Source organism: Anser brachyrhynchus (assembly GCF_964034855.1).
Source record: "Anser brachyrhynchus genome assembly, chromosome: 18".
In the NCBI taxonomy this organism is placed as follows: Eukaryota; Metazoa; Chordata; class Aves; order Anseriformes; family Anatidae; genus Anser; species Anser brachyrhynchus.
In genome coordinates, this window is record NC_137711.1 from 905,399 (window position 1) to 918,924 (window position 13,526).

Here is a 13,526-nt window from a genome sequence, read left to right on the forward strand (position 1 = left end):
CATTGGTATTAAGGATATGTGGCTATCTGTAGGGCACCCTCCACGTTTCTGGCATGTAAGACTCTTCTGCATCTTACACAAGCTTTTGGAAACAGTGCTGAAATACAGCAGTTGTTGTTCTTGAGTGCTAAACACAGCCACTTCCGTAGTCACTCAGGAGCATGCTTAGTTTTCTACATACACAAGCTTGGTCCTGACAACTTGATTTTGTCTTACTAATATTACTTTGCTCTCTGCTTTCTAGCCTGAAGGAATCACTCATTCCTCTCCTTGATGAAAAAGACTCTGAGTTGGCTGCAGAGCTGCAAGATGCATTCCCAGATGAGATTCTCCTCTCCCATGCTACTGCTACCTGGAAAGCAGCTGCTCTCTTCAAAAGAGAGCATAGAGAAAGCTAAGACTACTAGCACCACTGGGCCTGCCTGGGCCCACTAGTGATTTTTCCTCCTCTTACACCATTTTAGTGCCTCAACCACAGGGTGCAAGTGAGATTCAGGAAGGTCAGGGTTTAATGGGTGTTGTTTTTGTGTTGTGTGTGTTACCTTTCCCCCCATGCCACTTTTTATGCCAACGGGGTGAAGTTTGGATGCCTCCATGCAGCAGCAGAACAGAGTAGAAAGAGAAGGGTGCTCGTTGACGATGGGCAATGACAGGCACTTTTAATAGGCATTTTTCTGCGATCTCCCTGTTTCTTGATACCTGCCAGCACCGGGGTGCTCGCTGTGCTGCTGCCCTTCCCCTGCACAGCTCCCCCGGTGCCGCCTGCCCCTCTGTGCCCCCCTTCGCCCCCCTCAGCACCCCCGGAGCGCCGAGACCGAGGTGGAAAGAGAGAAAAAAGCGAAAACTGCCCCAAAACGAACCGGCTCCCTTCCTGCCTTCACCTCACCCCCAGCTGCGGCCTTTCGCCGGGCCGGGGGCCGGCCCCTCCCCGCGGCGCTCCTCAATAAAGCCCCGCTGCAGCTCCTCCCGCCTCCGCCTCCTTCCCCGCCGCGCCGCCATGACGGGGCCGCCGCCGGCCGCCCCGCTCCGCCGCTGGGCACGGTAACGGCGGGGGGGGGGCGCCCTGCGCATGCGCCCGGGGAGGAGGGGGGGGCGGTGGCGGTGGCCATGGCAACCGCGCGGGGCTGCGGGCCCGGGGGGCTCCGGGGCGGGGTAGGCCCAGGCCCAGGCTTCGGGCCCGGGCCGGTGCGGCGGGGCCCCGTTGCGCTCCCTCTCGGTGCGGGCCGGGCCCGGCGGGCTCCCTTTCCCCGCCCAGCCCCCGGGGGCCGCCCGGGAGGCTCCCCCTGCGCTCTGCCCTCTGTAGCCGAGGCTCGTGCGCCCTGGCGGGGCCCGGTCCGGGGCCGCCCGCTCGGTGAGGGGGGGGGAGCGGGGCCTGGGCGCGGGCCGGGCGGGAGGCGGCGCTCACCCCGCGGCTCTGCGCTCCTCCGGCAGCGAGCAGGCCCGGCTGAAGGGCGGCGTGGTGGAGGAGGACACCGAGGAGTGGCAGAAGGAGCCGAGCTTCGCGGGGCTGGAGAGAGTGGGAGGCGTGGACTTGTCTTACGTCAAAGGCGACGACTCGAGGGCCTGCGCTTCCCTCGTCGTTCTCAGCTACCCGGGGCTCGAGGTAACGGCGAGTGAACGGCTGCGCTCCGCACGGTGGTGCCCAGGCGTGCGGGAGCGCGAGGTGTTTCCTCGGAAGGTTCGCACAAAAGGCCGCTGTCTGCCGTGCCTCTCCGCCTCGCGGGACCTCAGCGAGTTGCCGCGTGCGCTTCACAAAGCCGCCCCCCCCCACCGTGTCCTGCGAGAAGGATAAACAGGAGAGAATAAGTGAGGTTGTAGAGATACCTCTGGGAAGATGTGATGCAAACCGCTGCCAGCTGCAGGAGGTTCATGGGATTACTGGGAACTTCAGAGGCACCGAAGGACAGCCTCAGTATGGGTACAAGTCAGTAGATCAGAAAATACAGTGCTGAGATGTAGGTCGCAGCCAGGCACAGATGACTTTAGCTGGTTTAGGTAGGCGTTAGAAATAGCCAGTCTCAGCCACTACCCAGGAGGGCCATTGTTATTCACTGCCAATTGAGAGAAGAAATTAAAGCATTTGCAGTACTCCTAAACAGCAGCTGTCCTCTTCGTGAGTTCTTGCTTGGAATCAACTCGTAATACGGGATATAACTTACAGAAACATTCCTAAGACTGCCACAAATTCCACGTCCCGTAGTTGTTTATCTTGAATTAATAAAGTTACTTGCCTGTTTCCTAACTTTCAAAATGATGTAAAAGTTACCTTTAAAACCTATAACAAACAGAAATAAAGTTTGATATTGGCCACTGGGATTTTTATGAACCGAATTCCAAATCCATCCTTGATCCTTGACTTACACCGTGTGTACGTTTTTCGTCCTGTCTTAAAGGGTTTGTTTTGGCATCCCTTGCCACTCCCTGCACAGAAACACGAACACCGTTTGATAATGCTTTGTGTGAGCTTTGGGGTCCCTTGCTGCATATTTGAATAGCTGCTCTCGTTTCTTTCCAGGACTTCGCTCTCAAGCAGGGTATGGTAGGGTGATGTCTGGCCGTCTTCTGTCAGCAGTCCATTATTGACCCCTTTCTCTAATGGACTGACACAACCCAATGCCCTTAGCTTTGTAGGAGAGATCCAGAAGCAAAGTATTTGGGAAAAAAACAACAAAAAAGTAAAGGACATAAACTGGAAGAGATGTCTGAAAGAGCCAGGATCTACCCAGGAAAGTCCTGGAGGTCACTGTCTCTGCTCTGTCCCGCTGTACTCCTAGGTGCTGTACGAGGACTGCCAGATGGTGGCCGTGAGTGCCCCGTATGTGGCAGGATTCTTGGCCTTCCGAGAGGTCCCTTTCCTGGTGGAAGCTGTTCAGAGAGTTCAGCAGGAGGAGCCCAGGCTCAAACCTCAGGTGTGGCTCATTTCTTTGTCCTAAGCTGAAAAATCACAAAGGCTCAGAGTACTGCTGAGATTGCGCTGCCTAGCAGTTTTCTGCCGGCGGAGCAGAAAGCACAGTGTTGAAGTTTTAGTGAGGCAACTATTCCACTTTCTTCAGGGACTAGGGATGCTATTCTGTGTGTAGCACCAGTGAAGAGTGCTGCCAGCCATTAAGAGCTTGTGGCGGTGGGACACTGGTCATTTAAAGTCATATGTAAGCAGCACTGAAGGAAGGAAGATCCTTATGCAGAGGAGTAAAAGTACTGAGACAGACTTCTTCCTCAGAGGGCTAGCATCGCTGCATATTGGAGGCTCTCAGTGCACAGAAAATAATGCGTTTTTTTTTTTTTCAGGTGCTTCTTGTAGATGGGAATGGCCTGCTCCATCACAGAGGTAGGACTGCACTGGAGAGCCCTGCTCTCCCCGTGCTGCCACTTGAGATTCCTGTCTGGTGTTCTGCAGTTACAGTGCCTTGTTGTTGGCAGGGTTTGGTGTGGCCTGTCACCTGGGAGTCCTGACAGATCTACCGTGCATTGGAGTGGCCAAGAACCTCCTGCAGGTGGATGGTTTGGCCAGGGATGAGCTGCACAGAGAGCAGGTGAGGCTAGGCTGGGAATTATTTCCACTCTTTAATATCCCTAGACATGCGCAGTCGCATTCAAGTAATTTCTCACCGACTGACTGTGTTTCTGTGCCCTAGATCCGTTCCTTGCAGAGAGGAGGAGATACATTCCCACTGACAGGCACTTCAGGGAATGTCCTTGGTATGGTAAGCTGCAGGGAGTTCTGCTTGGCCACCAAGTCTTCCAGCTTTGTGTAGCTGTGAGCACTGGAGGATGTTGTCACTGTAGTGGGACTGGTCTTGGTGACGTTAGTTCAGGCAGACAAGGTCTGAACGGGTGACCAGTAGCGCCGATTTCCCTTTTCTGTCAACTCAGACACCAGCGGAAAGAGTTGGTGGTTCAGGTGTTGGGTATATTCATGTGCATGGTTATGGCACCCTGTTCATGAACCATGGTCAAGGAGAGGTGCCACTTCTGTAGCAGCTTACCAGGATGCAATACGAAAGCATTTGACTCAGAAGAGTGCTGCACAGGAAATGGGCAGGTGTAAGAAACTTCCTCCGTCTGGTGTTATGTTAACACAGTCTGTTTTAGCAAGTCTCATTGCTTCCCAGAGCTGTGTGAGGCATCTGGGGAAGGGTCACGAGTGTCCAAAAGGGCAAACAGTCCCTGTGAGGAGATGACTGTACAGCAGAGGATCAAGGAGGTTGGGAGCTAGCAAACACAGACCCAGCAGCCCACCCTCTGAAGACAACTGGCTGGCCTATAATTCATCTGCCACGTTGTATTTGTTTGAAATAAGCCTCTTAAGTATTTGATCTCTCTTGTTTCTGAATGCACAGGCCCTGCGTAGCTGCAACAGCTCTAAGCCCCTTTATATCTCTGTGGGCCACAGGGTGTGCCTGGAGACAGCTGTGCGTCTGGTCCAGTCCTGCTGCAGGTACCGGATCCCGGAGCCCATCCGCCAGGTACAGAAGCAGGGGAGCTGAGGAAGGGGAGTGCAGACGTGGGGTAGTGGAGCAGGCAGGCAGGCAGGTAGGTAGTGGGGGGACATGATAGCTGCGGATGCCAAGCCTGTGGTGATGTTTCGGAGCCTCGGTTTGCCGCCCGTCTGTAACTGACAGTTCTGCAGTGGGCACCCTTCTTGCTGGCCTGTCCTCCCCGGCCTGTTGTATTGGTGTTTATGTGGTGGTGAGGTGATCGTCCTCCCTTCTTCCTTGCTTGTTCTTCTGACGCAGTGCTGAGAAGCGCACACAACCCTCACTGCAGACCTAGCTTGACAGATTTCTTGGTTCCTCTCTGCAGGCAACTTCTGTGATGCTGATGTTAATACAGAGGAGCTGGAAACGCAGCTTTCCTGGTGCTGTGAGCCTAGCACAGACTGCAGTGCTGCTCCTCTGGGCTTTTCCTCGCTACTGCACTCCACAAGGAACTGCGGGCTCTGGGACAGCAGGCAGCCAGTAGGTGACAGCACTGGATCACATTCAGTGAGCCGCAGCTGCCACCGAGGCTCTGCTTCACACTAATTAAATCACAGCAGGGCTTGAGAAAGGGGTCTGGAGAAGCGTAAAGCCTCTGGGACTTCTAGCCTGACAAGTGCTTCCCTTCTCAGGGTCACCCTGCTGTTAGCGGGTGGGCCTGACCCAGCGGCTGCTCAGGGAGCAGGGCCTCTTCAGATGTCCCTGTTTGTAACGTTGCCCTGGAACACGCAGGTCACGTTGCTACACCTCCGTGCTTGTCAGGCGTCTGGGCACCTTTGCTCTGCAGCTCCTCAGAGCAGCACTGAGAAGATCCTGCCGAGGGCTGTTAACGCAGTCTCTGCACACGGGGTCTTCTCCTTGGCACCACAGTGTTTCCTGAAAGCGGAGTATCGAGTCTATAGTTATAAAACAGACAAAAATCTAACGCCTTAAAGCAAAACAAACCTTGAAGCATCCATTCCAGAACTAGAGTTTCTGATCTCATAAACCACTACCTGCCAGACGGGAGTAGGCTGATAGATCTTCTTATGTAACCTCTTCCAGCAAGGGACAGATGCCTCCGCAGAGCTGTAAGCTAGCTCTGCAGTTCAGCAGTGCTCAGAGGAAAGGGGAAAAGCATTCCCTTTGGAAACAAAAAGGTGTCTTGGAGGTTTTCATCACCTTCATTTCATTTCCAGCTTTCTCCAGTGTTTGTCTATGTTCCGAGACTCCTCCAGTCCTCTAACTATGACCTTTATTTAAAGTGATGGAATGAGGTGTTGTCACGTTCCTTACAGAGAGGCTAGAAATCGAGAAGGGTGTGTGTTTAGTGTAGAGGCAGAGGAGGGGCAGGAGGTAATGGTGTTTAAACCTTTCCACGGGACTTTTCCCACCACACTTCTGTGTAGTAACTGTCATAGATTTTGATGCAGGGCAGTGGGGAGTTCTGGCTTGGGTGATCTTTTTGCTACGGGATCTCTCCGTGACAGGCTTGCAGATCTGGCGGGTGATGTGCTTACAGCTTTCCCAGTGTCCAGTGAGAGACTTCTGGAATATTAGCCCTTAGTTGGTAAGTTCTGGTAGCCCTAGAAGTGTAATGCTCTCCAGATAACTCAGCTGGCAGTACCTTTTTGAGGCTGTGTTTACGGCTTGGATGAACGCAGTGCTGCGCTGCAGCGTGTGTAATACTGTCGACTGTTGTGGGAACTTAAACCTTCCACTTTCCAAGAGGTATGGCTGGCCAGTCTGTGTAGGGTGTGTTGTGCTTCTTGGGCATGAAACTGCATCTTCACAGTAATCAGAAGCAGTTTGATTTGCATTCAGCCCACGATGTGGTTGTGTTGCCAAAGGAACTGTGGCTGTGATGCAGGTGAGAGGGGCGATCTTTCAGAGAAAGCAGAGGGAGGTTCATTATCACCTACGTACGTATTTACTTCTGTTTAGTACTTCTTCCATGTGCAAGGCTGAACTGGGAGAATATCGTTTGCAGAGGGGCGATCCCTCCACCCAGCCAGCTGGTGAGGTTTTGAGGCAGCCTTGGTCCTTTCAAGCTAACCAGACAAAGGTATTGAGATAGGCAGAAGCTGTCATCACAGAAAAATGAACGAAGCATTTAAACTGAGCGGCACTGGAACCAACAGCAAGCCCTCCTGAGAGCAACCGCTCTTGCCTGCTTCTGGCAGAGGTCAGAAGCCCTCTCCAGTGTTTGCCCACGCTCCGAGCCTGCTCAGACCCAGGATCCACACGCACAGTGTGGAATCAGAAGCTTTTAACACTCCGTCTGATGAGGATTGCTCTGGGACAGATTCTTCTGCTCTTGCTTCCTCAGCTTCCTGGCTGGCTGCACAGCAGCCTCCAGCTCACTTGATGATCCTTTTAGCTGCAGCTGGCGGCTTGCCCAGCTGGTTCCTGCTGGCTCAGGATGTGGCTGCTGGGGCAGCCTGATGTTACTCCAGCCCACCAAGGAGGACAGAAATCAGCCTGGCCACAGCTGTGGGTTTCTGCAGGTCACATCATGTGCGGTATTAAATACTTATTAATGCAAAACTGAAAAATAAGCCATCATCCCTCTTCTCCCTGTGAATAGCTCCTGCTGCCCTGCAGGGAAATCAGTCGCTGATATCCTGAAATTCTTACTCCCCCGAGATGTAGCCCCCCAATAGAAGCTTGCTGCTCACCGCTGCCCCTCATAAAATAGGCAAAGCAACAATTCCAGACCGTAATGCCAACACTAGTCCCTGCTGAAAATAGAAACAATCTGTGAGGATTATTACGGGACAGTTATCCATCTTATTGATTAGCCTCTTGGTTAATACGCTGGGTTAAGCTGTCTCTCAGCGCTGTGTTAGGAGTGAGGACTGGCCAGTAACTTGCCACCTAATCAAGCATTAGCTTATGTTATGAGTAGAATGAATTCAGGGGGTTTTCTTCCCTAGAAAAATAGTTTGTAGATCTGACTCTTGCTACCTTGGTCTCCCAGTAGGGACTCTATTGAACAACCTCTTTCCCTCGTTATAAAATACATCACGTAATCGCTTATCCTGAAGAGTGATCAAAGTTATTTGTCAGTTCAGTTATGAAACTGTCCAATTATAGAGAGAAGGGAAAAAAATCTCCCAAACAAACCACCCCTTATGTAACCACGTTTCATTCTCGAGCTCGCAGATTTGTTAAGCAGTTGTGGAGCTGCATTTCCAGCAGTAAGCTGGCAGAGTCTCCACCTGAGACGCCTGACTGGGAGCTGCAGGGGGGGAAGGATGGGGAGCTCGTTGGGGCATGGGAGAGACTCTTCAGAAGTATAGCATAGTGATGAGAGTAGAAAATGCTTCAAGGACAGCCACTGGGGATGCGCTAACCCACTTTATTAGCATGATCATCATATTCTGTGAAGCTTTTCCAGCTGGGAAGGTCACAGACTGCTTTTTAACTGGAGAGAGAGACTCTGTCTTTGAGGTGGGGCACAGCAGCTGTTCTAAAATGTCACAGGCTAGCAGTGTTTTTGAGAAAGAAAGTTTCTGAAAAAGAAAAAAAAAAACGTTGAGGGAATGTTAAAATCAAAGTTACCAAGAGACCAGGATCCGGGTGCTTGTAATGGCATCCGAAAGTCTTACACTAATATGGAGTAGCACTGGAAAGCTGAACAGTAATACCAGCAGTACTTCAAGGCAACAAGAACATCCCGTAAATGTTCAGCAATGCCTTCTATAGCTCTTGGGATTTCTCTTGGTGTTCTTGCCCAGCTCTGACCACGTGCTGTCTTGCACTGCTGATAAGACACAGCACTCTAGTTCTCCAGGTGAGCTCAGGGGGTTCATGTCACAGGAGAGTATATCAGAAATGGAAAGGAGGAACTGGATACTTGCATGAGGAGGGGCTTGATGAGGTTTGGTGATGGCTCTGAGATCAACTTCAAGGAAGAGGGCAGTAAGCCATGAATTTGGTAGAGTCTCAACGTTACATCTTTCGTCTGTGGCCCCAGGAGGGGTCGTACAGGAAAGCAGAGCGTGTAGCACTGTTGCGGTCTGGCGTGTAAACTGCTCCTGTTGTCTTCCTTGTCAGCTTTGCTTTTGGACTCACAAGCTAGGACAGTGTCAAAGGTGTGTCAGTCACTTGCCTCGCATCTGCTGCCAAGAAGTGGTAGAGCCAAGAGTGTGCTTGTGCCTCGTCTCTGTTTGCTTTCACAGGATGTTTTTACCTGCTTTAGCCACGTAATTACCATCACACAGCCAGCCCACCAGGCGCAAAGGCAGGATGAGCCAAGCTCATGCCTAGGGAAAAGGATATGCAGCAGACAAGTGGCGTGCTTCTCCATCTGTTACTTCGTGATACAACTGCTGGAACAGAGGAAGTAAAGGGATGGGTACAAGAATGGGCAATGCCAGCTTCTCTCGTTTCATCCCATGTCATCTTGACAACTTGTCTGCTGCATTGCTATATTCCCAACTCTTCACAGCCCCCTCCGTAACCTTGTTCCCCCTCTTAATTTTCCTTAAGTTTCCTGTGGAGGGGACAGCCACATTTCTCAGCTGATTAGTGACCAGAAAAGCTAATTCTTTGTGAACATCACAGCGTCACAGCTGTAAAGACCATGGATGATCTTGGAATGCTCTGAGCCTGAAGGCTGCAGCCTGACCTGCCTGAAATGCCAGTGGGAGTCCCTGTTAGCATAGTCCCAGGACACAACTTCTGTTTCACTGTGTAGACAGTGAAGGTCATTGCAGCAGAGTCCGTGAGGCATTCCGCAGCCCCAAGAAAAGTCAATAAAATGCTCCAGTATTTCCCTAACTTTTGAGGAGACCGTGCTCTTAAATTTCTATCAAGTCTATTCCATCTCTCATCAGTGGGCCTGGACTCCAGGTTCCAAGCTATTGCTGGGAAAGGCCCATGGAGGAGCCTGGCTGCTCGTTATACTTTCCTGCCTTGCATTCAGACGTGCCTGCATATGGAAGAAGACATTTAGGTCGGTTCACGGGATGAAAACACCAGAGCACTCTCAGTCTCCCGTGTCTCCTTCAGCCTGGCTCTCCTGCCAGGGTTCATGAAAGGGGAGTTGCAGCTCTGGCACAGAGACGAGACACAATGGAAAAGCAGCCCATCACCTCAGCAACTCTCCCTTTGCCAGTGAACAATTCTTACCTAGCCTCTGGAAATTCTTGCTGGCCTGTCACATCCCTAGATGACCAGGAGGGCATCTTAGGAGCTGTTCAGTGTAGGTGTAAGGTGAGGGATTCCTGCTGGGTCAGTGCTTGCTGCAGGAAGGCTCACTGCAGTGTGAGCTGGAAACCCGTGCTAATGCATCCTCTGGGTCTTGTGGAAGCCTTTGGTGAGGGATGACTCCACACATCTGAGCTGCAATAGGGATTTACTGAGGAAGCTCAGTCTGGTTCCTGCTCTGGCTGTTCATCCTGCCGTGCTTGTGGTAGGGTGAGAGCTGAGCAGACTTTAGGCATGGGCTGGCAGGAACTGTCTGAACCCAGTGTCTCCTGCATGCTCAGCGTCGCCTCCTTGCTCCTCTGAGAAGTGAAGGGGCAGACAGGAAGGGTTCGGAGACTGTCATTTCTCTTTCTGAAATGGACTGTACTCCAGTAGGGCTGCTGGGTCCAGGACCCTCTCTTTCTTTGTCTCAAGTCTTCACCCTCCCAAGCAGCTTACAGTGAGGCACAAAAAACAACCAAGGACAGAAGCGCACAGGTTGCTTGTAGCCAGGCAGTCACAGAAGGGCTAGTTATGATGCACTGGCATTAGGATGTGCAGGGGCACACTGAGACAACAATGGGAGACACCAAACAGCCTGATCAATCCCTTTTCACTCATTTTCCTCCTTTATTCCAGGCTGACATTAGATCGAGGGAGTATATTCGGAAGCAGATGTGTTCACCAGTGAAGGTCCCGTCTTCTGGGCCAGAGAGGTAGGTGTGTGGGCAGCCCGAGCAGCTGCCTCTCCAAATGGGATCTGCTCATGTAATGATCTTCAGTAATGGCATTAAAGGGACAGGCCGGGTAACAAGGTGAGCTGAAGTGACATCAGGACATATGTTGCCTCCATAAAGGGTGATTTCTGGTGGTTGTAGCCATGCTACTTCACACGTTTTTTTCTGCAGAGCACCGTGTCCTAGGCTGGGGAAGGTCACTGGGGATTTGATCTGTTTCCGGCACCCATGATAAGCAAAGAACTAACGCCCACAGGTGTGACATGAGGGTGAACAGAAATATCCTGCAGGGAGCTGGTTTCTGTTCCCAGAGGATGAGGGGAGGGTCAGACAGCCCCACTCTTACATAATGTAGGCCGATGGCTGCTCTTAAACGGTACAAATCCATGGCAAGTCCACTGGTGCGTAGGAGTTCCTCATGTCATGAAAAGGCTGCGCTGCCTCTTCAGCACTGTTCATGGGAGTTTGTTGTTGAGTTCCCTCAGACCCACACTGATACCGGGTTGGACAGGTAGCAGATAGCACTGCCTGAAGAGCTACTTCAGGACGAATGAAGTGTGTCAGAACTCAAAACCCACTCTGCTCTGAGGGTCATGCTGGACCAGAAAGAGTGAGGAATGAAGGTTGCTGGTGGCAGCAGTCAGGGATTACTTGCGCTGACTTGAGGCAGCTCTTACAGATTCATTAGGACACTGGGCCAGTGAAACTCATCATGCTCTGCTCAGCTCCTGTGTCCTGAAAAATGCATCCAGAAACAAAAGATGAGTCTGTTCTTGTAGTAGTGTTGCACAGTGTGGCCAGGCTCTGGGGGGTAGCCCTGTGCGGTACCAGGCCGCATGTCCCCCATTTGTGCTGGTGCTTCATGCTGATGCTGAAGCTTACACAAAGGCTAGCTGGTTTTGGAGCCTGTGCAGCAGAAACACCAAAGTCATCCCATGTATGTGACGTAGTAGATTGTCTTTTTGGTTTCTTTCTTTTATTTTTATTTTTTTATTTTTTTTAAGTCTGTAATCCTTTCTGGTTTTTGCTCCTTGCAGAAAAGAGAAGGCTGAAGTGGATGATTAATCTCATGCCAGAAGAAACTGCAGGGCCTCTTCTTCACTGAACGCAAGACTGTGGTTCTGCAGAGGGCAGCAGCCGAGTGCCACCCGTGGGCAGAGCAGCACAAGGCTGTGTTGGTCGGGACAACGCCAGCCACTGTGCACTCCTCTGGTAGACAGGCAAACCAGCCTCTGTTAAGGATGTTGCTCGATGTTTAGAGCATATTTCTCATGGTTGGTTTTGAAGCGCTGTAAATACATGTGTTCACTTTCTACAACTTACTTGAGTACTCGGGTAGTTGCAGGAGGTGATTTACAAGGAGATGTTGGGGCACTCAACACAGTTACTATCAAGCTCCAAAGCTGGCCTTTGGCTCCCACCGCTCCTCTGGGACAGGGACTTCCCTTCTTGGCATTTTTCATTTTTGGAACGCCTTCCACCCAGTCCCTGCAGCTTGTTCTCTCACCCTCACTTTGCACGTCTCTGGGGAACAGAAGCCCAGTATGCAGCTCCGGCTGGTCCTGACAGACGGGCAGAGGACTCCGTGTTTCAGGTGGGCGTGTGACTCACGAGGGAGGGGACGGAGCCAACAGTCTGCTGTGTATTTTGGAAGAGGCTTGGTGGTCTGAGCTCCAGTACCTGAGAAGCTTTCTGTCTGTTTGGTGTCAGTGGCTTCTGCGTGCCTGCTGCCGTGGTGCTATGCGGCAGTACCAGACCTTGGTGGCTGTGTGCGAATCATTGTTTGTGCTGGGCACATGGTGCTTTAGTGTTGCTGGTCGTGCTGTGAAATTGCTCTGCATTGCTGCTGAAGCACAATTCAGATACAAGGGCATTACGAGACGCAGACTTGCTTGGTGTTACTGTGAGCCTCCCCACAGTGCCTGAGACAGGGCTCACGGTGCAGACCAGCGCTTCCCGAAGAAAAGACCGTCTTGGGGGAACGGAGAGTTTCTCATTGCAGAGAATGAGGAAAGAAGTCCTTACTAATACACAAATCAGTCAGGGTGGTCAGATCCCCAGCCTGGATTTTTGCAGCCTGAGTGGACCAGGAGCACTCGTGTCAGGTCAGGAGGGAAGCTCTCTGTGGCCAGCACACTTGGACCAACACCCACCAGTTAAGCCTTTGTGAAGCTTTGCATTAACAGCAGAGCACAGAACAAACAGTTTCTATCCCTGAATCAATACAGCTGGCCTAGTCCAATTTGCCAGGCTAAAGCTTTTCCTCCAGAGGTGTGGGTTCTTGGTTGTATTCAGCAGTTTATTCTTGACCATTTCTGAAGAACAATAGGAGCAAGTACATCAGCGCTTGAACACAGCCCAAACTGTGGTATGTGGATGTCAAAAACCATGCCTGTGTAAGATTCCAGCCTAAAGAGAAAAAAGGCCATTTTCCCGGGGCTGCTCAGGGTCAGGACTCCTGTGGTTGGTGTTCAATGCTGCTGAGCACTTCGCTTTTGCATAAATTCATCTTGCAGCTTTTGTTGCTCGTGTCTCACCTCCACCTCCGTCTCGGTGGTGTTCTGGGGAAAAAGGACATTCAGCCTGTGTGGCACGTCTGTGCAGCGTCTGCTAGATCAGAGTACACCTGAGTCACCTCTGTAACCCGGGTGGGAAAAAGGGAGGAGGTAATGGGCTGGGCACCCCCAGGGCCTGCTCTGGGGAGCTCTGTTGGACCGGTCCCCAGGAGCGTTGAAAAGGGGGATTGGCAGCACTCAGTCTCTGACGGTCCCTGGTCCCTGGTCCCTGCACTTACCCCCCCCCCCAAAAAAAACAAAAAAAAACCCGTGCTGATTCATGTGTTTTAAAGACACAAGCAGCTGAAGTTTTCAAACCTTGAGAAGGAGCGTACTGTCTCCTGGGAAGCCTCAAAGCCTTTTTCACATGGGAGTTTGTTACGTGGGTGGACAGAGACCGGGAAGGAAAGAAAAAGACACAGCGGAACTGTGCTCCTTTGATCCCTGTGCTGTGTGTAGGATCAGAGGGATCCCTGTGCCCAGCGGGGAGGGGTGAGAGGAAGCATTTGGCTCTGTATCTGACCCCAACTTTGGCAGGGGGCAGAGGAGCAGCATCCGGGGGGCAATCCTTCCCTGCTGACGGG

The 13,526-nt window shown here is 51.9% G+C and overlaps 2 protein-coding genes across 15 annotated transcripts in view; both read left to right on the plus strand.

Annotated features, from left to right (window-relative positions):
* Nucleotides 1-963, plus strand: part of RNF213 (ring finger protein 213) — a 53,342-nt gene extending 52,379 nt beyond the window's left edge. For all 5 annotated transcript variants that reach the window (XM_080560974.1, XM_080560975.1, XM_080560976.1 and 2 more), the window contains one exon: nucleotides 245-963. In XM_080560974.1, coding sequence (XP_080417100.1) covers nucleotides 245-398 — 154 coding nt within the window. In that variant the 3' untranslated portion in view covers nucleotides 399-963. The remainder of the gene's footprint in view (nucleotides 1-244) is intronic.
* ENDOV (endonuclease V) lies at nucleotides 647-12,071 on the plus strand (the record flags this gene model as incomplete). 10 transcript variants are annotated; one of them, XM_080561006.1, is made up of 10 exons in its annotated part: nucleotides 647-1,041; nucleotides 1,432-1,603; nucleotides 2,775-2,909; nucleotides 3,289-3,328; nucleotides 3,421-3,533; nucleotides 3,636-3,704; nucleotides 4,341-4,466; nucleotides 4,804-4,958; nucleotides 10,290-10,366; nucleotides 11,425-12,071. In XM_080561006.1, 9 exons carry the CDS (start codon nucleotides 647-649, stop codon nucleotides 10,339-10,341), a joined length of 1,257 nt encoding a protein of 418 aa, XP_080417132.1. In that variant the 3' UTR covers nucleotides 10,342-10,366; nucleotides 11,425-12,071. The 10 variants fall into 10 exon arrangements, 8 of the variants coding, with proteins under 8 accessions (XP_080417132.1, XP_080417133.1, XP_080417134.1 ...); XM_080561007.1 differs by having other exon boundaries at nucleotides 4,394-4,466; XR_013940706.1 differs by lacking the exon at nucleotides 4,804-4,958 and having other exon boundaries at nucleotides 4,394-4,466.
* Nucleotides 12,072-13,526: the final 1,455 nt, after the last annotated feature.